This window comes from Impatiens glandulifera, chromosome 3, assembly GCF_907164915.1.
Source record: "Impatiens glandulifera chromosome 3, dImpGla2.1, whole genome shotgun sequence".
NCBI classification, from domain to species: Eukaryota; Viridiplantae; Streptophyta; class Magnoliopsida; order Ericales; family Balsaminaceae; genus Impatiens; species Impatiens glandulifera.
Genome location: NC_061864.1, coordinates 53,736,818 through 53,760,949, shown reverse-complemented (window position 1 = coordinate 53,760,949; position 24,132 = coordinate 53,736,818). Strand labels below are relative to the sequence as shown.

Below are 24,132 nucleotides of genomic sequence, written 5' to 3'. Positions count from 1 at the left end.
TGGCGGCCGGAAGTTGCTGTTCTCAACTTCTCTGGATCCAACAACAACTAAAGGACTTCGGTATCATAGCCGAAGAGTCCCCGATCTTCTGTGACAACACAAGTGCCATAGCGATTACCTACAATCCGGTTCTCCACTCCAGAACTAAGCACATCGACATAAGGCATCATTTCATTCGAGAGCATGTCACGCTGAAGCATATCAGGCTGGAATACGTACCGACTGATCAACAAGTAGCCGATATCTTCACAAAGCCTCTACAGGAAGCTAAGTTCTCTCAATTCAGACTTACTCTCGGTTTAACCGATATTAGTCAGATCCTTCCTAAGGATGCTTAAAAGGGCAAACCGGCTTCGACAGATAAAACAGGTAGTTCTTCTTAAGCTGTTGATCTTCGAATTCTCAAGATGCCTATGGAAGAACCGCCCAGCCTATCAGATAGAGTAAACCGACCGGCTACTTGGTGGAAACACCAACTAACCGCATCGGGATGAACAACTGATGACTGACCGGTTCGGAAGCAGGTTATCCTAGATTATTTGAATTTCACAGTTGTGGAACAACTACCAATGTTTGTAGATGTCTGTTCTGAAATGTTGCCTTTTCAAAGAAAACTGGTCGTGCCTAAAAAGACGTGAAGATCTTTTGATATCTTTCATGGTTCAGGCCTATGACCGACACCTAGACTGTAAACATACCCATTTTGGTGAAAATCCTTTTATCCTGCAGTTAATATATGTCATTCCATTTAATACCTGGACAATAGGTTAGCCCCTAAACTAGTATTTAAGAGAGGCTAACACTCACCACAAAAATCACAAGTCACAAGAACACCCTCTCACTAAGGCAACCTAACCATGTCTCAATTCCCAAACATCCTCCAAGTCGACTTTGAATCTTGTACTGGTACCGAACACTATGAAGTGTATCGGATGATCAAGAAACTGGAAGATACTGGCCTCCAGTATTTTCTGGATGACAAGCAAAATATCTACCCTGAATCCGTTATGGAATTCTTCTATAATGCCAGGGTATTCCGGGGGACACCCCATTTTGAGACCCACATCCAATCCAAAGTTGGGGGGGTAATTTTCGACTTCACCGAGCAGGACTTTGCTCGGTGCTTCAGTCTGCCTAAACAAGGTATCACAGACCTCAACCCTCCAGCCGACATTAAGGCTGAGGTTTCCCTAGCCTTTGCCCGGTCGGATGAGCCCGTCAATGACCGTGGCTCTAAATCTCTCCTGAGGGCTGAGTACCAGCTCCTCAATGATGTCATAGGTAGGGGCATCTTTGGAAGAGATGTCACCAATACCTACTGCGTGGCAAGTTTCAACATGATGGCCGCAATCATCACCGGCACTCCGGTAAACTGGTCCCGGGTGCTGTTCGACACCTTGGTCTGGATGATTAACGTCCAGTCAGTCAGTCTCATTCCCCAAATGAGCACCCTCCTGGTGGAACTCGGTGTTCCAACATGCCCTGGCGAAGGCCTGAACCAGGCTCAGGTGCTAACTAGGGAAATGACCGACTCCTTCTACAGTCGGTTTTGAGAGAGAATGGAGGAGGAGAAACTTCAACCCTCCTCGCTAAATCACTTCGGCTGGCATCCGGTCGTTTTGCTGCATGTACCGGATGTGTCATTAACTCACTCAACTTTAACCATATCGGCCTCATCCATGTCCACTTCGGCTTTATTTGTGCTTTTCTTAACTTCATCATTTATGTATGTCATTTTCGGTATTGTCTCTACCATTTTCGGTCTCCATCTAATCTATATCGTTATGTATTAAATGCATTTAATGAGATAATCCCATTTAATGAGATAACTCCCAACCACCCGTACATTTAATTTCCAACTAATCTGGTTGGTTTCCAACGAATACTTACCTCGAGATCTGCAAACCGCCACTTCCCAATGCACTTTGGAAAGGAAAAGATTCTCTTCCTTAATAAAACAAAACTAACCATCAATGCTCAGATTTTCCCTCCAAAAACGATTCTATATAAAGAGCCATCCTCCCTTCACTCTCTCACATCCACAATCACTTGCACTTCTCTTGAATCAATCTCTCTCTCTACATCATAATCATGCCAAGCCGAACTTTGGGAAATTTTCTAAGTGTTGACTTCGGCTCATGCTTGGCCGAATGGGATTATGACCATCCAAAGAAACACATGTTTGAGAGCCTCATTGTTACCGGTCTACAGGCCTTCCTTGACGAATCCGGTCCCATACTGACTGAGGATGTCAAGGAATTTTTTAGAAATGCCGTCAACTGGGGAGACCGCATTGTAACCACTGTAAGGAATCATACCTTCCGGCTTGATGAAGCCGAATTTGCCGCCCTCTTCAATCTGCCCAAAGAAGGGTTCTCTGATTTTCCGGCCTTGGAGGGCACTGATGAATACTACTATGTGTACCGCTGCTTAGGAACCTTTGAAACGGTGGAAACCTATGGGTTGAAAACCCGCCTCGGTCGTAGTACTCAGTTACTTCTTGAGATTGTCACTCGGTCCATTCTGTGTCAATCTGTAAATCAGCGGTTTTCAAAGAATACCTATAATATGATGACTCACATCTACAACCACACGCCCATCAATTGGGCGGCGGTCCTCTTTCAAATCCTGAGGAAATGGTGCGGACCAAGAAGGGACTCGGCTTTGCACCCCACATCAGCAGGTTGATTCTCAAGCACCGGCCAGATTTTGGACCGGGCACACCGGCTTCCCCCTCAAATATTCTCGATAGAGATGCCGTGGTGGAGAAGTATTCCAAAATGGTGTTTACTGATTAAACATCTTTATTTAAATGTCTTCCTTTCGTCATATCGGCTTCCATTCTAATAAAATACCGTTTCAGTTTTGATCGCTTTTCTCTTTGTATCTATCTATCATAACCGGCTTAATATCTTCCGTATCCGGTTTCATAAAATATGCTTAAAACTGCTAAACACCGATCAATCAAAATATCTGAAACACTATTAGAAACCGATCCGTCATTCGGTCTCAAGGAAAAGATTGCGTCACCGATGACATAGGCAAAGAATCTTGGAGGGAAATCTCCCGCCTAACAAAACCGCCCACCGTTTCGTACGAAACCGCTCAGACTGACGTCTTTTCATTTCGGAGGGAAATTTCCCGCCCATTTTTGATGGGACGGTTTGGCTTCCAAACCGCGCCTATAAAAGGGGAGCCTTCGTCATATTTTTCATTCTCACACAAACTCACTTTCTCTCTCTAAAATTCTAAACTCTTTGAAACCGATTTCTTTCCCTTCTCAAACTCTTCAAACATGGGTCGTGATGCGGCATTATTCAAACTATACTCACAATTTGACTTCGAGGAGATTCGGCAAAATGGAACGACCGGGGCAAAAGAAGTAATTGACCGGCTGTTTAACACCGGTTTGGGACATCTCCTAGATGGTCCTCACGTCGTTTACAGGGAAGCGGTCGAAGAGTTCTTCGAGACCGCAACCATCTCTTACGATAGAATTCTCGCAACGGTTTGCGGTTCTCAAGTAGAGATTACCGAAGCCGTGGTAGCCGAAAGTCTGCGTCTCCCAACTACCGGCATGGACGCAATGACGGAGATGGACGAGGATACATATAAAACAGCCTGCCAACTCCTATCGGCAACCAACGAGCCGCTTACCACATCCGGAAAGAAACAGACGCTGAAACCGGAGCTTATCCCGGCATGTGACGTCTTTGCCAGGGCGATACTGGCAAGGGGAGGAAATTTCAGTAATCTGACCAGAGACAAAATCAAGATGATTTTTCGTCTGATGGATGGAACCGAGGTTAACTGGGCAAGAGCGGTCTTCAGCAACCTCATGGATATGGTGAGACCGGACTCAGACAGGTCTTGGGGATATGCCGTACAACTCGGCAAGATATTCCTACATCTAAAGATCAAAGTCGGTCCCGGTGTTGGGATAATAAGACGCAGCATCATCCGATCAAAGCAATTCCTTCCACGAAAGCCGTCGGCCTCCAGCTCCACAGGTGGCCGAAAGAAGAAAGCCGCGAAGAAGAATACCCCGGCGAAAGAAAACACCGGAAGGAAGAGAAAAGAAAAGGTAGTTTTCGAAGACCTACCTCAACAAACAGAGGATGAGGAGTGGGCTGATGAGGAAGCCGAAACAGAGGGAACCGAAGATGAAACGGTCCATGAGGACGATCTCTCGGCTCGGAGTCCGACCGATGCCGAACAAAGCTTCAATCCTGAGACCATCGAGGGTGGGGAAGGGATTAATGAAGGAGCCGATAATGAAGGCTACAGCCAGGAAGAGGCCGATGAGGCCGAAGCCGAAAGACTAGCCCAGAATATCTTTCAGGGCCTTGACAAAAGAAACGAGGATGTTATCGGTTTGTACATGGAATGGCATGACTACCGGTTCAACTCTAAGTATAAAGATATCCTACAGGACTACGATTCAGAAAAGTGCATCAAAAGACTAGAGGAAGTGGAGGAAAATATCTTAAGCCTCACGAAATCCAATACCATCCATGAGGTACAATGCCGAACTTGCCTACTGATACCGAGAAGTCATCTTCGACAGATAAGAAGGCGCATGAAAAAGATTAAGGAAGAATATGCCGAAGGGGGATCGGTGTCTACCGTAGCACCGCGAGTATTAGAAAAGCTCGAAAAAGGCAAATTGGAGATCCGCCAAGAGATAGAGCGGTTGGAGGAAATATGCAATCAGAAAGAGGTACCGGTATATACCGCTCCGGTCATCGAAGACTTTCAAATGGATTGGGCTTCAACTTCGAGAGAAGACACCGCGACACCGAGGAACATCGAGACTCCAATGCCAGAAGATGATGAGATACCGACTCCAAGCACTGATGAGATACCGACTCCAAGAACTGTTGAGGTACAAACTTTAGAGGATGTCGAGGTACCGATCCTGGAAAATGCGGCACCGAACTTGGAGGAGACATTAGAAGCACCTACTGAGGTTGTTGAAATAACAGACTCCGATGAGAGAGCCGATCCTCATCAGACCGAGCAGTCCTCTCCCACTCCACCACCGGAAGCCGCCGTCTCAGTTCTCCCCAAGGAATGGATTGAAGACCGGTTCCAAAAGTTTGAAGCATCCGTTTCGGGGCGGATTGATGAACATCTAAAGAAAGTTGAAGTGTCCACTTCAAAGCAGATTGAAGACCGGCTTCAGAACTTTGAGGCATCAATATCAGAGATAATTGATGACCGGATAAATGAACACAACGTCTCTAAGCTTCAACCGCTCAAGGATAGATGCGAGACCGTTTTCGATTCGGCAAAGCAGTTCGCCGATGTAACAAAGAAAGTTGTGGATCACCATCAAGCGCGCCTAGCGGAACTCGGCACCGGACTATGGGAAGAGGCCGGTGAGCGAGAAAATTGTGCTCATCATATTATAGATCTGGAGGGTCTCACTTCGGAATTAAAGAAGGATTTCGAACGAGTTGATCCGACAATTGAACGAGTCTCGGTACTGGAAAAGAAAAACGAAGATCTCGTGGCCGAAGTAAAGGCACTAACTGAACAGATGGCCGAAATTCTGAAGGCTAAGGAAAAAGCCGATGCCGCTACTATAGAGGCCGACGCTCTGGTCGCCAAGAGGGTCCAAGAAAGGCTGGACGCTGAAGCAAGCAAGGACAAAGAGCCGCCGCGAGCGACTCAGATGACCGAAGCAGAAGAAGAGGCCGAAAGAATAAGAAGGGCCGAGATGTTATATCCAGGATACGCTGAGAAACTGGCTAGACAGGCCGCAGCGGATGCCGAACGATTAGAAACGGAGCAACGAAGGCTGGCAGGATTTGCAAAGGAACACGAGAAAAAGAAGAAGGCAGCCGCCTCTGTTTCAGCACCGGCAGCTTCAGCTTCGGCACCAAAGAGGAGAAAGAAGCCGGCTAATAAGAAAGTTCGAATTCTCGAGACGCTCAACACGATCTCTGAACCGGCCGAAACCGACCCCTCGCAGCAAGCCGACCTAGTCGAGGAGGAAGTCGTAGAACAGTTGCGGTCCCGATCAAAAAGGCCACAATCTTCTCAACCGCAACCACCACCACCACCGAAGAGAAAGAAGAGCGCCTACGAATTTACTGACTCAGAATAGGGACTCTCCTTCCTTTTCTTATCTGTCTTAAGTACTTATGTTTTGTCTTTCGGTTCTCTATAAATATATATAAAGTTATTTTTGAATACCGGCCTTATTTTGCATTTCCTACATGATTTTGATAATTTTAAATAAAATAATCAAAAAGGGAGAAAATTGTTAGATAAATGATAGAGATTCTTCCAAAACCAGAGATTCCTTTAAAACCCCTCCCTTAAAATTTTTCGAAAATTCTCCAAGTCTTTTTCAAAAAAAAAATCGGCCAAACAAAACAACCGGCCTACGGTTGCAAACTTACATTATTTTGATAATTTTAAATAAAATAATCAAAAAGGGAGAAATTGTTAGATAAATTCATACCGGTTCAAATAAACCTAACTTAAACAAACTTCCTATGCAGGAACAAGGAACCGGACCGGATGAATAAGAGAATCAACTGAAGTAACCGAACCGGTCAAGCTACCAAACCGATCGAGTATACTTAGAACGTGACCGAACAAAGGAAGGATCGGCCAAAGCTCAAACAGCCGATCAACCCACAAGACCGGAAGAAGTCCGGTCACTTCACTATCAAAAGATACTCGGCCAAGTCAAATGGCCAACCTAGGCCAAGTCAAAAGGCCAACCTGCACAAGAAGACACTTTGGGTATCTGCTGAGAATGATACCAAAGGAACAGACTGAATACTTCCATATCCATGTAAGTCTGAGGAAAGACTGCAGGCTGCAGAAGATAGTACTACCGGATCCTTCTACTTCGGGATAAGTCAGAAAGGAGATCTTCAAAGTACAGACAACTGTCCAAGCAGACAGTGCCTACATTGAGTAAAAGACAAACCCGGCAGGTTTGCTTTACAGACCGGCAGGTCTGAAACAGGACGCCAGGTCTAAGGTTGACCGCCAGGTCTGAGACGACCGGCAGGTCTGAGACACTGAATCACTGCACCTCTGATCAGCCAATCAGATTCAAGGCAGTGAAATATGACCGTTGGCATATTTCACCTATAAAAGGAGGCAGTTGAAGAAGAGTAAACGCAGTCACTTGGGACACACAACTGGAAGACTTAAGTGCGACACACATTAAGATACCGAAAGCTAAGAGCATTTACTACAAGTGTTATCAGTGTACTATTCTTGAAAGCCTAAGTGTAGATTACAATTTCGGTGTAAATTGTACGAGTGTTATCGAGCAGGAAATAAGTCTCGATCGGATTGTATTTGTATTCCTTAGTGAATATCCTTCTCGCGGTTTCGAGAGGAAGGGGTGACGTAGGAGTTTTATCTCCGAACATCCATAAAATCTGTTGTGTTATTTACTTTCTGTTGGCTTCATTACATAACCGACTAATCTAACAATACAGCTCAAAACCGAATCTACATTAACTACACCAAGTATCCAGATTGCCGAAACCGACCCACCATCCTTCAAATCTCCATCATCCGAAACCGACTCCGCCTATCATACACGTGTACCGCTTCAACTTGAAAGCAAACCTCTTCCGCGCTTGAACCTAGTTCAAGGGTTTGTGACAGGTTGTGTAGTATTGAAACCCCGGTGTTAATCTCTAACAGGATTAACCACCACCCTACGAGTGAGAACCGCTTACCGGTCCAACCCCCGGTCCACCAGCGGCGACCTAGATCCTAATTTGTGACAGGTTGTGTAGTTTTCCTTTTCTGATACCAATTGTTAGGATCTAGGTCGCCGCTGGTGGACCGGGGGTTGGACCGGTTAGCGGTTCTCACTCGTAGGGTGGTGGTTAATCCTATTAGAGATTAACACCGGGGTTTCAATACTACACAACCTGTCACAAACCCTTGAACTAGGTTCAAGCGCGGAAGAGGTTTGCTTTCAAGTTGAAGCGGTACACGTGTATGATAGGCGGAGTCGGTTTCGGATGATGGAGATTTGAAGGATGGTGGGTCGGTTTCGGCAATCTGGATACTTGGTGTAGTTAATGTAGATTCGGTTTTGAGCTGTATTGTTAGATTAGTCGGTTATGTAATGAAGCCAACAGAAAGTAAATAACACAACAGATTTTATGGATGTTCGGAGATAAAACTCCTACGTCACCCCTTCCTCTCGAAACCGCGAGAAGGATATTCACTAAGGAATACAAATACAATCCGATCGAGACTTATTTCCTGCTCGATAACACTCGTACAATTTACACCGAAATTGTAATCTACACTTAGGCTTTCAAGAATAGTACACTGATAACACTTGTAGTAAATGCTCTTAGCTTTCGGTATCTTAATGTGTGTCGCACTTAAGTCTTCCAGTTGTGTGTCCCAAGTGACTGCGTTTACTCTTCTTCAACTGCCTCCTTTTATAGGTGAAATATGCCAACGGTCATATTTCACTGCCTTGAATCTGATTGGCTGATCAGAGGTGCAGTGATTCAGTGTCTCAGACCTGCGGTCTTCTCCTCAGACCTGACGGTCAACCTTAGACCTGGCGTCCTGTTTCAGACCTGCCGGTCTGTAAAGCAAACCTGCCGGGTTTGTCTTTTACTCAATGTAGGCACTGTCTGCTTGGACAGTTGTCTGTACTTTGAAGATCTCCTTTCTGACTTATCCCGAAGTAGAAGGATCCGGTAGTACTATCTTCTGCAGCCTGCAGTCTTTCCTCAGACTTACATGGATATGGAAGTATTCAGTCTGTTCCTTTGGTATCATTCTCAGCAGATACCCAAAGTGTCTTCTTGTGCAGGTTGGCCTTTTGACTTGGCCTAGGTTGGCCATTTGACTTGGCCGAGTATCTTTTGATAGTGAAGTGACCGGACTTCTTCCGGTCTTGTGGGTTGATCGGCTGTTTGAGCTTTGGCCGATCCTTCCTTTGTTCGGTCACGTTCTAAGTATACTCGATCGGTTTGGTAGCTTGACCGGTTCGGTTACTTCAGTTGATTCTCTTATTCATCCGGTCCGGTTCCTTGTTCCTGCATAGGAAGTTTGTTTAAGTTAGGTTTATTTGAACCGGTATGAATTTATCTAACAGACGTGATCTGAAGTAATGCGCGAGTATACGTCGTTTAAATTACATCAGACGTGGTTTGAAGTAATGCGTGATAGACGTCGTCTAAATTACATCAGACATGGTCTGAAATAATGCGCAAGTAGACGTCGTCTAAATTACATCAGATGTGGTCTGAAGTAATGCGCAAGTAGACGTCGTCTAAATTACATCAGACGTGGTCTAAAGTAATGCGCGAGTAGACGTCGTCTAAATTACATCAGACGTGGTCTGAAGTAATGTGCGAGTAGACGTCGTCTAAATTACATCAGGCGTGGTCTGAAGTAATGCGCGAGTAGAGGTCGTCTAACTTCATCAGACATGGTCTGAAAAAGTGCACGAGTAGATGTCGTCTAAATTACATCAGACGTGCTAGTCTGAAGAAAAGCGCATACAGATGTCGTCCGACTTCATTGGACGTGTAGTCTAAAGAAGCGTTTGATGCCGTGCTTCAGTAGTCGTCTAAAAATGCATATGATTTTCTACTCAGCTCATCAGTTTGGCAATCAGCAACTCCTTATCAGCCGTCTACCCAAACAGATGAACACGCTTATATTGCGCAAGTTCCACATATTCAAATATTCCAGCTCACGTTCTATAATGTCCCGTACACCACATTTTTGGGAATATTCTATAATACAATCCGGTACGCTCACGATCAAACGCATATCCTCTGTTGTACGATCTTGTACCATTGGCGTCCACCCATATGATAGTTGATGCGTGTCCAAAAGGAAGATTCGATCGTTGGTGCGATTTTAAGTATATATAGTTATCCAAGGACAACGGACGAATCTCTCGGTTCTTGAATTCTTGCTTACTAAACACTCTGTACAAATTAAGAATCACTAAGAGCTGTACTCATTCTCCTTGAGATTATTCTGTAATTCATCTATTGTTCTTCCAGTGTGAAATTTCAGTGTTGTAAGTTGAACAGAGGTTGTTCTGTTCAACAGAGAGTTAGCTAGGAGTTCAAAAACAGGCGGTTGTTAAGTCCTGTGTTTTCTGACTGAGTTTGTGCAGTTGTTGTATAAATCAAAGCTTTCTAGTGAATATCATTCTGGAAACAGAAGAAGGGGTAACGTATAAGTTTTTATCTCCGAACATCCATAAAAATCCATGTGTTATTTCATTTTCGTTCCTTGCATTCATTCACCAGACGCTTCAAATCTAGAAAGTTGTTCTGCACTTGAATTCGTTCAAGAGCTTGCAAAGATTTGTGAAGAATAGAAATAGATCTTAATCTCTCACGTTATTAACATCGAATTGAAAGTCATAAATTATTATCTATATTCAGAACCTCATCTCTATAGTCAACACCGATCCTAACACTTTTCCCAAATATTTACAATATCTGTAAGATTTTGTTAACCATACTAGTAATAGTTTCATCGGCAAAAAAATGTTTCTCGAAGTTTAAGTTAATCAAAATTATCTTCGATCAACAATGTCACTGAATAGACTAAATAGGCTAGCAATATTGTCGATTGAAAAAAAAATTGTCTGTCAACTAGATTATACAAATTTGATCAATTTTTTTCCTCTAAAACAGCTAGACGAGTAATATTTATTTAATTATTTCAAATATTGTTAACTTTTATCTTTTTATTGACGTGACATATTATTTCTGGTTATATATATAAATAACCGTACCTATGTGTATATATATATAACCGTACCTATGTGTTCGTTAAGGCTTGACGAAGCAAAATATATATATATATATATATATATATATATATATATATATATATATATATATATATATATATATATATATATATATATATATATATATATATATATATATATATATAGAAATAGAAAGGTTTTTAAGGTTGTATAACAAACCTTTTCATACAAAAACACTCTTATTTTTCTCTTATTGATGATTTAGGATTATAAAAGATAATTTTAGTATTTTAATAAATAAAAAAAGTGATTTAAAAAAGAATAATTAGTTGGATGAAGTATTGGTTAGATTTAAATAAAAAAAAAAAATCGTTAACAAAACCTAAAACCAAACAATTCAATGAAAATAGTTTTAAGGATCTCATACACTATGGGAATGGGGAGAAGATATATATTTTACATCCCGGAAAGACTATAATTGGAGATACCATTGTTTCTGATACAGAAATTCCTATAAAAATGAGAAATGCCTCTTGATTAAGTTTATTGTAATAAATTTGTAATACTTAAAAAAAATATTGAGTTATGTTGATTTTAAGGAAGAATTTTTAATATTATTAAAAGACTAAAAGTTTGAAAGGTATTAATATATATTAATAATATATATATATATATTTTAAATGAAAATATAAATATAAATTATGCAAGATATCATGCTACTTAATAATTTAAGTAATTTAGAAAAAACAATGAAATAAGCTTCTTCCAAATTTTATTCTGAAATATATTAATATAAATAAGTTAATTACAAATTAATTTCAAAAAAATATTTCATGTTTGGAAACATATGTGCCAAGTGTAGCTGAAGTGAACAAATAAATAATTAAAATATGAGAATTGATAGTGGAGACTCCCCGGTTTAATAAAATTTACACGAGTATTTTGAGAATATGTCAACACAGAGAACATGCCAATTGGGGAGTCACTCCATTATGATTTCTTTTGAAATATATTTAATAACATTATTTGATCTAAATTAATAGATTAATTAAATATTGTAAAAATATATGGATTTTAAGAGAACAAACCGGCCTAATGTGTAAGGATTTGATAAGCTAATCCACTTCCATTTTTTTTCTTTCAAGAATGAACAAAAGATCTAACTAAGTGGGTTAGATTTACATTTTTATATCTAATTGGGTCCATCTTGGTTTCTTGGTTTGATCCTTCTTAACAAAATATATATAATTAGAAGTGGAACTTGTGAAATTGTTGTTTTTAGGAAACAATATTTAATTTGTTATGTTGATTAAATTCAATTGAATCTATCACAAATTTCATGCCTATAAATATATCTATCTATATATATTTTTTAAATAGACACTATGATCTTAACCATGCACATAATTAATAGACTTTATATCAAATGGAATTTTGTGGGTTTATCAAACTTAATTGAAATATTGATTGATATCAGTGTTATCTTAAAAATGAACTAATTATGTGAGGTGAAAAGTGAATTTATCACTTATTTAAAAAAAAATCATTTAATTCAAAGAAACTCTTTTAAACAAAACCTCAAACTTGACATTTATTTATAGTATTAAATAGTGAATCATATGATAAACAAATAATTATAGATTTACTTTTTTTTTATATAATTAAAAAAATTATATATGATTCTTTTACACTTAAAGTTAGTTTAAGTGAGCTAATGATAAATTTATCTAGTGAAAAAATCAAATAATATGTATGTGACAATTTTATTATATATATATATATATATATATATATATATATATATATATTTATTTATTTATTTATTATTAGTAGGACCGAGCTAGGGCTATAACCGGTAGGGCTATCTCATGTATACTAATATATTATAAAATATATTTATTCAACCACCAAAATTTTATTTATTAATTTTTAAATAAATAACTTATATGATATAAAAAACATTTTACTTTATTAATTCTTAAACAAATAATCAGACTCAGTAACATCATAATATTTTATTTTCTAAATAAAGACACAATAGTATATAATATATTTCCTAATGAAAGAACCTCTAATTTATTTATTCTTAATTAAATGTAATTATTTACCATTAAGTTATATATAATTTATTCAATTTAATTAAAAAAATATGTCCTAATAAAAATAATCACAGTTATAATTTTAAAAATTGAATTAAATTATTTTCAATCTTCCTGAAGTCTTGAGTTTGAACTCGTCAGATGGTAAATTTTGTGTTTGGTTAAATGGTTAAATATGTTTACGGGTACATATTTAATCGTTTGTCTCATTTTTTTTTATCCCTTCTTTTAACCTACGACAACAAAAAGTGGATATCATTAGCCTTCTTGAGAGGTCATGGGTTCGAGCCTGTCAGACGACAAATTCTGCGTTTAGTTAAATGGTTAAGTGTGTTTGTGGACTGTGTTTAACCCCTTTTAGTCACATTTTTATTTTATTTTTTTGTGGGCATGTTTGTAGGGTGTTATGCTACTTCTCTTTTAATTCAAAAAATAAAAATAAAAATGAATTTTTTTTCTTACTAGCTATTAGGTCTCTATAATTTGTAAGTCTAAAACGGAAGATTGCATTCTGCCGGCTTAGAATGAAATTCATCATCATTTTAGGTTTGTATAATTTTAATTTTATAGTAATTTGTGTCTATGTGAATCGTTTTTATATTATTTATGTTTCGATGATAATTTTCTTAGTATCTAACATATGTACAGGTTGATAATCTTGAAATTCAACAATTTTTTTAATGTCAAATTCAGAGAGAAAAAAAAAATTTCAATGAGAATCTAGAATCTCTTTCTAAATTTCAAAGAGTTGAGTTTAATGAAACTACATTTGAACGAGATCATGTATTGCGTATTTTTATGTGGCGTCAATCTATAAATTATCATAATAAAATTAGACGAACTTACATTAAAATGAGGTCATATCAACATATATTGTTGAAGTATCCGAGATCTGAATTTAAATCATGGATTATTTAAAAAAACAAATTGTATTATATTAGTTTTTGTGAAAATGTTTTGACTCCCCACATGATCTCAATTTATTCTTTATTTTTGTTGAGAAGATTAACTATTATAATTAATGGTCGCTTAATTATTATATATAATAATTTTAAATTTTAAATTTAAATGATATATACAATTTAATTATCTTCAATATTAGTTATAATTTAATATAAATTTTAACATTATATTATATCTATTTCAATTTCATTTCTAATTGTTTCATAGACTTAGATATTTATTAGGAGATTTTAATCGTCCACTTAGATATTTGTTAGGAGCTTTAGGTCTAGTTTGATTCTCAAAAGTGTAATATTCAATTCGACTAACAATATCAAATGAAAATTGCCATTAATTTCAGATAATTCAAGTGTTTAAACTCTATCTAATCAAACATTAAGATACAATAATCATCTAATCTATAATAAAATTAAACCCTTAACCCAAACACACCATATAAGTTTTAAATAATTTCTAATTAAGACTATGAATAAAATATTTTGAAATTGAAGGTGTTTTTATTATTGTTAATATTTTTACATTTTTTAAATTTATTGTAATAATTACAAATTCAGGAGATGTGGATCAAATTGATCACGTTTACCGACAAATTGTAACAGTCACTATCATTGATCTCATGGCCCTGAAGCCGAAGACTTTTTTTTTTTTTTTTAAATTGTTTTTCTTTTTGAAAAGGATTGTGTGAGAGTAACACATGAGAGTTTGTTTGATTCTATCCTAAAACAGCCTAATTCCTTATTTGAGAGTTTGTTTGATTTGGGTTTATTTTTTAATTTTAAATTAAATAATTTTTTGACTTGATTAAACAAAATGAGTTTTTAAAAATTTAATGACCATTATATCCTTTAAATAGATGAAATAAAAAGATGAGAGTGAATATATTATATAAATGATATTTTAGTATTTAAACTTAAAAAAGAGAAAAATAGTAAGTTGATTAAAATTTTAAAAAATATCAAAGCTTTGTTTTAAGAATATTTTTTTTAAGAAAAATTGAAAGAATATTGATATATATAAATAAAATAAAAAATAATAATTTAAAATAAAGAATATATTAGTATTTTAATTAATGAATTAATTGATTTGATTAAGGATAGTTAAGTGATATTTTTTTTATTAATTAAATAACCAAAACTAAAATTTAATCATTTAATTCATCTTTTATTTATTAATTCATTTTAAGTTTTTTTTTTTAAATAAATAAAATTATGCCTTCAAAATTATACCTTATTAATATTTAATTAAATAAATTAAAATTTATTATAAATAAACCCCAACAAATAAACTCTTAAGGCATCTTCAACTACACGCATAATGGGTTTTGCATGCGATTTTCTTTTCAACCGTCTCGATCAAAAAATTGCATATTTTTAAAAATGTCCCTTAAACTATTTTTTTTAATAACTTTTAGTTTCTTAAATTGATTCTTCAACTTATAATTTTTTACTTTTAAAATAAAAAATTATAATATTTTTAAATGTATAATTAAATCATTAAATTTATTATACTTGAAATTTTATCTAATTTATTTTATATTTTATAATTTATTTTATAGGTTATATTTTATAACTTAAATTTTATAAATTTATAATTATAAACGATACAAATAAACATTAAAAATACATTAAAAAAAAGCAATTATCGCTACATAATAAACAGTATAATAATTAAAAGTAAACATAAATAATACAATAGTTAAAAGTGCTCACAAATAATAGAAATGAACGATAAATAATAATTAATAATCTGGTAATTAGCACCACTTCCTCCAAGATTATTAAAATAGTCCGAAAATGTAGTCGGGGTGGAAGGATCTGGTTGACTTTTATTTTGAGCTCTTTCTTTCATAATTTGAAATGAAACAAGAAGCATATAAAAAAGATGTTGAACGTGCATTCAGAGTTCTTCAATCACGTTTTTCCATTATGGTAGGACCAATACGATATTGGAGAAAAGAAGTAATGCATGATATAATAACTTCGTGCATACTTTCGCATAATATGATTGTTGAGGATGAACGTAACCTTAATGCACATATCGAAATTGAAATCGAAGCGCAATCACTAGAGGTCAAGATGGTGATAGATGAAAATATTCGATTTCAAGATTTATATCTCGGTACGAAAAATAAGAAATAAAGATGCACACATTAAACTTCGTAATGCATTAATCGATCATATGTGGAAAGAGTACATAAATTATGAGAAATGATACATTGTTTATGTTATGTGTGCGTGTACCAAATGTTTTTTATTAATAATGTTTGTTTTATTATAATATATTTGTTTATTTAAATGTATCATTGAATTATTTTGTTGTGTATGAATTATTGACATATAATTAATTTAATCTTAATTTTATTAAATAAATGAGAAAAGATTGGGGTTAAATATGTAAAGTTGATAAATATATAGATAATATTAATAAGGTAAAAAGTTAATGTAAGAAAAGAATATTCTAAGAATATCCTTTTGAATTTTGAAATAGTTTTAGGTTGGAGATGAATTACTGTTTAATGTGATAAAAAGTTTTGCGTCGAACTTTAATCTTTTTTTAAGGGAAAAAATGACTTAAAGTCATTTTATTAAAAATTCCCCAAAACGAAAAAAACAAAGAAATGAGTTTTTGTATTTTCCTAGACAAGCTTAGGAAAATTAAGTTCGTTATGGTCTAAAAACAAATGAGTTACAAACAATCCTCGGAATTACAAACAAATTTAAATTGCGTTTATCTCGCTAAAAAAATAGCGTCTTTGGTGACTTCCAGTTCCTGCAGAGGTTCCAATTTTGTTCATTTTTTGGGGCTCTTCTCCACGTTTGGATGTTCGCGCTACAATCAGTTATAATACCATTCCATGTCTGTTCCAGACTTCTTCGATTCCTCGAGAATGCCATCACGTTTCTCTCCCATCAGATGTTGTAAACTGTTGAGCCGAATCTGCATTTGAAAATATTTGACTTAGACTCTTTGCCCTTCGCTTTCTTCACAACCACTTCCTTGATTTCTTTCTAGTCTCCCGGGAATCTGATAATCTCAATATTTTTTGCAAATTTATCCAAAGTTTCGAGGCAAATGAACAGTTCTCGAAGAGATGATTAGTTTTTTTTTCATTCCCTTCACACAGTAGACAGCTTGGATCCATAATTTCCATGTACTTTCTGACGTGATCTCTCGTGTTTAGCCTTTCTCTCGAAATGCAAGTCATATGATGAATTATCCCAATCTAGTGTTTACTCCTTCTCTCGGATGGTGTTCTACACTTTGCTTGAAATCATCTTCCCATTTTCCTCGGCTTTCCATCGGTGTATGTTTGTTCTTTCGTTGAATTGGATGTTACTAATATGTTTGAGAATGCTCCGTCCCACCGGTATTCGTCTAAGGAGCGAATTCTATAGTCCGTATTTAATGTCTCTGAACTTGGCAACTAGGGAGTCTCGTTTAATCCTCACGTTTCTGAAATCCTCTTAATTGATTAACAATTGGTCCTCATATCAGGGATCATGCCAAAATAGTGTGTTTCTACCATCTCCCCAGTTAATACCAAAAAGTTTTGCGATATTGTTTCTTAGCTTATGGATTTTCTTTAATAACCATCACATACCTTCGCTTATTTTGGATGTCAAAACGCTTGATTCGTGTTTCATAAAGTGGATGTAGACCCACTGAATCCAAAGTGATTCTTGTTTGTTCTCGATGGTCCATGGGTGCTTATACGTCAACGCTTTATTCCATTCAACACAGATCTTGAGCCCTATGCCGCCTTCTTCCTTTGGTTTGTAAAGTGTGGTCCATTTAACCTGCTTCCCTAAATAAAGTTTCTCATTAGCGCGTCAAGTTCTTTCATTACCTTCTTCGGGAGCACGAGTTGCTGCGACTAGTAACCAATGATTCCCATAACCACGCTTTTGACCAGCTCAATTCTTCCAGCATATGTAAGTTTCTTTGTTGCCCAACCGGAAATTGAGTTCTTCACTTTCTCGATTAGTGGTCTGTAATGCGAGATTTAGATTTGTTTTGCCGTGAGTGGTATGCCTAAGTATCTTACCGGGAAGCTTCCTTCTGCGATGCCCATGATGTTGTAGGTGTTTGCTTTCATTTCCTCTTTTACTCCTCCGTAGAATGTCAATCTCTTGTTCTCATTAATAGTCAAACCTGTAACCTCAGAAGAAAAAAAATTAGTGTAGCTCTTACAATTTTTATAGAATCTACATTAGCATGCGCGAGAAAGAATAAATCGTCAACAAAGCATAAATGGGTGATCTCTTCTTCCTCACAGAATGGGTGGAAGATGTATGGTCGATTCTTTCGGAACGTCATAAAGACGCTCTCAAAGATCGTCATGATGACAAAATAAAGATAAGATAATATGGGATCCCCCTGCCTCATGCCATTTTCACCCTTGAAATAGCCTCCGTGGATTCCATTGACGCTAACTACAAAACGAGAGGTAGAAACGCATTGCATGATCCATTCTATAAAAACCATGGGAAAACTCGATACGACCATAAAGTCCTTGATGGCTTCTCATCTAACAAAATCAAAAAAAAAATTGAAATCAATTTTGAAAGCCACTCTCAGGGATATTTTTTTCTTCCCATAACCTTTGAGAAGGATTTGCATGAGCATAATGTTATGTGAGATAGTTCGACTGGGAATGAATACAAATTGATTTAAACTAACAATTTTACCAATGACATTTTTAAATCGTTTTGAAAAAAATTTGAAATTATTTTGTAAACGACATTACAGCATGAAATTGGTCTAAAATCTTGAACCTTTTCAGGAATTGAGGTTTTGGCTATAAGAGTCTGGAAAGTAGTGTTCCACTACTTGAGCATATTCATGTTCTTAAAGAATTCAGAACTCCTTCCGTAATATCGTGACCCACAACCGACCAATTTTCCTTAAAGAATTGAGCATTAAAATCGTCTGGACCCGGGCTTTTATTATTGTTGATGTTGAACAGAGCCTCTTTTACTTCATCTCGTGTGACAACCCTGATTAGATCATGATTGTCTTCATCAGAAACTATTTTATCGATGATCTGGTATAGGGTGTTCAGATGACTTGGTTGCGCTTTCTTTGTACCATAAGCTCTTTATAGAAGTTGTTGGCGAAATCTTGTACCCTTTTCTGTCTTTGTACATATTCACCCTCATCATTCTCCAGCCTCTTTGACTGGGAGCAAGGAAGGGAACTTTGTACATATTCACCCTCATCATTCTCCAGCCTCTTTGACTGGGAGCAAGGAAGGGAACTGATTGACCGAACATGGTTCTCAGTTTACAAATAGTCCTATGTCCTTGTGCCTCTAGCAGGGTGCGTACTGTCCCAATCGATTAAACGTCGAGACCCATAAGTCAGCAACAACAAGACAATCCAACTGACAGTCTCCTCCTTACCTTCAATCTACCCATCAATCGAATCACTTTTTCACTCTATATAGTTGAATCAGAGCTCGACCCTCGATCACTTGTAGTTAACTCAACAGAGAAGTTATCGTTCATGTGTAGTTGACTCATCAAAGAAGCTATCTTTACCTGGAAATGATGGGGGAGTGGATTCTTAGTAGGCATTATAAATTAGCTTAAGGCCACACTTTTGAATCGAATCTTTGCCTGAGTGTAATAGGGTATTAAACCTTTTCTGTATTTTGAGTTATAAAGATAGGGATGTGGGTTGAAAATGAAACTTACAATTTACAATTAGCTCAAACCGACTCTATTTCTTCCCATCACAATTAAAAATAATTTCCAATCCCCATTTATTAAAAGACAATATAATAGAATTCTATCTTCTCGATTAACTATAACATATTATTAATCAATGTAAAATCAAATCATTAAACTGACATATCCTGACATCTTTAAGACTTTTGTTTCCCACCGTACGCTTCCCGGCAAATTGACGTCGGTTTCTGTGATTTCAAACATAACTCCGACGAAACCGGACAATTCATCAAACAGTTATCTCCTAAACTTCCATACGCCGGCGACTCGCCGGTAAACAACGTCTTAGGTGGTCTCCCATTTAGAAAATTCCCATCAAGAAACAATCTTTTCAATTTACCAAACTCCCATGGAATAGGTCCACGAAATCGATTATAACGTAGAGACAGAGAAGCCAAAGAAGGATAAGAAGAAAAGTTCGCCGGTAAATTCGTTTTTATCCCGTTGAAACTCAGATCGACGGCGACAAGATCGCTAATTCCGTTCACCGGTTTCCAAATCTCAATACCCTTTAAGCTATTATTGGCTAGGTTTACTTGTTGAAGAGATGGGATAAGAAAGAACCAAGCTTGGAGATTACCGGGTATAGAGTTTTCACTGAGTTCGACTACCTCGAGCTGAGTTGAATCGGCGAATGATGATTTGGAAAGGGGTTCAGAAAGCTTGTTGGCTTTCATCGTGAATCCAATTATGTTTGTGGGTAGTTTTGGAATCGACCCGGTTAATTGATTGTAACTAAGATCAATTGTTTTCAAATTGGAAAGAGAATTGATATTAGGTAAATACCCTGATAGTGAATTATGAGAAAGATCAAGGGTTTCGAGAGATTTAAGGTTTCTGATCTCCGGTGGAATACCGCCGGAGAAGGAATTTGATCGGAGGATTAGTTGTTGTAGGTTTGAAAGAGAGGAGAGAGAGGGAGGAATTTGGCCGGAGAAATTGTTGTCGGCGAGGTCTAGGACGGCGAGGTTTGAGAGATTTGAGATAGTTTGAGAAAGGGTACCGGAGTATCCAGCCGGGTCGAGGGTGATTTGAATGACCCGGAAAGGGATTGAGGAGGAATTACAAGTGAGGCCACATATGAAATGGGTGACCCGAGGAGAGGCACACGGGTCGGATTTGAAATTCCAAGATCCGAGACATGAGGTGGGAGGGATGGTGTCGGGTTTGACGGCGGATATGAAGGATTTTAGGGCGGCGATGTCGGAGGGGAGAGTGAGAGAATGGAGAGAGGAGAGAGAAAGGAGGAAGAAGAGGAGAGAGAGTTGAAGATTGGAGTTGGACATGGTTATGGGGGGTGGGAAAGAAGATGAGAATTGAGCTTGTTTGAGAAACACATATATATAGTGGGGTTAGTTCTATTCTATCATGACACCTATACATATAACACAACAATTTTGGACTGGATAAATGATTCTAACAATACACATATTACATGTATCTAATTCATATATTAATATATATATATAAGTGAATCATTATTTAGCCTTCATTAGTGGATATAGAAAATGCACACTAATATAGAGATTACTTGTATATATTGTATTTACACATAAAATAACACTTATAGAAAAAGTGAAACATTCCTCTTGTTTATATTTTTCTATTTGTACACATAAAACTGCTTAATAGATCAGATAAATTTTTTTGGGAGGATTTGTCATTTTAATTCATTTGTTTGGTTGGGATTGAGTTATTTTAATAGTTTTATAATACTCTTTATTTTTATAATATTGTATATTAATACTCTAAGTTGTTTATTAAAATAGACTAATTTTTTTTTATAAAATTATTTAAATAAATAATTCAATTCAATCAAGACCTTGATGGAAAATTCAAATTTAATTAATAATTCTTTATTTGATATAATTATTTTACATATGAAAATGCATCAAATGATCTTTATATTTAATATTATATCATGTGCTTAATTTTAATTTTAGGTTGTAACTAGATGAAAGAAGATTGAGAATATATATATATATATATAATAATAATAATAATAATAATAATTAATTTTTAAAGTGTCGATAGAGAGTTGTGATTAATTTGGATATATATGGGAGAGTAAATTGATATTTGAGTTAGATTGCGGGTTGATCTGTCCATAAATTTAAAACGGTTAAAAAAAAATATATATTATATATATGTTTTAAACTTGCAATCTAAAAAAAAGAAAAAAAAAAAGAGTAACACTTTAATGAACTAGGCTAATAAGATTTTATGTTTTAAATTCGACACAAAATTTAATGAACGCGAGAATTTTAAGTTCAATTTTTTAACTAACTAATATATATATATATAATGATGCTTAATTTTCAAAGTATTCGAGAGCTGTGGTTAATTTAGATATTATGTTAGAGTAAATGAATACTTTGGTCAGATTGTGGGTTAATCCGTCCAAAAACTTAAAACGGTTAAAAATAAAATTAAAAATGCTATTACATTTTTACCGTAATTTTTTTACGGTTTTTTATATCATTGTTCGTACCAATGAACTAAGTGTTAGTTTATATAAGTACATAGAGTTATTAAATATTAAATGAGGTTTAATTAGTGCATTTCCCTATAATTTTGGTGTCCCATTTCCATATAAAAAAATGTGAAAAAAAATGATTTCTTAATTTTAATTTTAGTTAAAATAAATTGTTAAAAAAAATAATAGTTTTGATAAGATTTGAATCTATAACCAAATAAAATTTATTTATTTTTCTCTTGACCACTAGACTACACAATATTATGTTTAAAATCTAATAAATTAAACTCAAATCCTATTTATTTTTATTAAATTGGCGGCTATGGAGAGTAGACTTCCCTAGCCCGTGAGCTTGTCAGGCTTATCCCGGGTCGACCTTGGATTTAACAGAGCATCTAAATTAACATATTTTTGAGCTCATTAAGGAGTTTTTTTCCTTGTTCCCAATTAACTAGTTAGAAACTATGAATATGTTCACGAAATGAATGTTTTAGTTTTGCTCGTTTAAATTTGTAAGCTTTGAATCGAGCTCGAACGATTAAAATGAAAAAATAATAATTAGTGAGTCGAAATTCAAATAGTTAGTTAGCATAATTAGTTGAAAAAAAAAAGTGATTTGAAGTTTAAGCTTTTAAAAAGACATAGTTGTAAAAATTATAATTTGTGGATAAGAATGACATATATATATTATTTTAAATTTTATTTAATATATATTATTTTAATATTTATATGATAAATTTTATTTTAATGTATAATAATTAATTTAAATTATTTAATTTAATATGTTTAATTTAAATTATATATATATATATAATAAATTTAAAGAGAAAAGTTGAAAATTAATTACTCAATAAGAGTGAGTTTAAATTCTTTTGATATACTTATATTATTAAAGGTTCGTTTAAAGATTTTCATAATTTGACAAAAAATAAATAAATCATAATTTGATAAAGAATACGATTTTTGTAATTTCAATATTTAAACAAAAAAAGCCCAAGCAAAACTAGACATAAAAGAACAAATAAAACGAGTTAAACATGAATAATAATAGCAAAACAAAATGTTAAACATAATCGATCTCAAATATTGGACTATATTGTAGGTCAAATAAATAGAAATGCACAATTAAGCTTTTTACTTATATTTTCCTAAATATGAATTTGTGAAGTTTAAATTTGTTGATCCAGTAGAATATTTGATCTGGGAAACTTATTTGTCGCCCAAAACAATTTATCTGATGCCTGAGAAGTTTCTGTAACGAGCGTGCCTGTAACGAATGGTAACGGTTTTATTTGCCGTTACAGATACTTTTAAGTAACGGCTTTTGATGTTTTCAGTAACGGTTTTCGCCCTTACTAATACCCCTTTTCTACTAGTGTTACTAATTAATAAAAGTATACATAAACCATATTTTAGAAAAAAAAGAACAATTGAAAACAGTTCAACTAAAAAAGGTTTCGTTTCAATAGCACCGCTGCTAAACTAACTAAACAAAATCTTGCGATCAGTTTAGCAAAAAAATATATAAAAAAATTGATGCGTTTTGACAGGTTCGTTTATTTATTTATTTTTTTTTTTATCTAAGTCGGTTTCTTTATCATAGAAAAGTAGAAGATCGTGTAACTTGAAATATACTCTACTTACTACTCACTTACTCACTGGTTAGAAAACAAAAACTTCATTTCAATTTTTAATTTCAATTTTTACAATATTAATTGAAATATTTTTAAACTTTTTTTCAAACTAAATTTATTTTTACAATATTAATTATGGTGTCTATATTTTACAATAAATATAAAATTGTATTTCGTAAAAAAAAAATATAATAAATTGTTTTGGTGAGCAAATGTAATTTTATTTGCAATAAAAGAATCATAATAACACAAATAATTAAATAAATAGGTCTCATGCATATTTTCTCATCTTAAACACTCAACTACAACAATAAATTATCAAATCTAATAGATCAAAATTTTAATATTCAAATTCGTACTAGCCATTGTTGGGACCGAATACAAAACATTACATCCCAATCACTTGTTTATTTGCTCCACAAGATTTTAGATATATTATTATCTTCTTTTTACATTTAGTAAAGTAAATTTAAAT

The 24,132-nt window shown here is 35.2% G+C and overlaps 1 protein-coding gene across 1 annotated transcript; it reads right to left on the bottom strand.

Annotated features, from left to right (window-relative positions):
* Nucleotides 1-19,563: 19,563 nt before the first annotated feature.
* LOC124931571 (LRR receptor-like serine/threonine-protein kinase GHR1) lies at nucleotides 19,564-20,838 on the bottom strand. Its single transcript, XM_047472068.1, has one exon. It carries the CDS (start codon nucleotides 20,831-20,833, stop codon nucleotides 19,685-19,687), a length of 1,149 nt encoding a protein of 382 aa, XP_047328024.1. The 5' UTR covers nucleotides 20,834-20,838; the 3' UTR covers nucleotides 19,564-19,684.
* Between the last annotated feature and the right edge of the window lie 3,294 nt (nucleotides 20,839-24,132).

Bases quoted from the DNA above. Each gene is read 5' to 3' on its own strand.
- LOC124931571 (XM_047472068.1), bottom strand. From the start codon at position 20,833: ATGTCCAACTCCAATCTTCAACTCTCTCTCCTCTTCTTCCTCCTTTCT.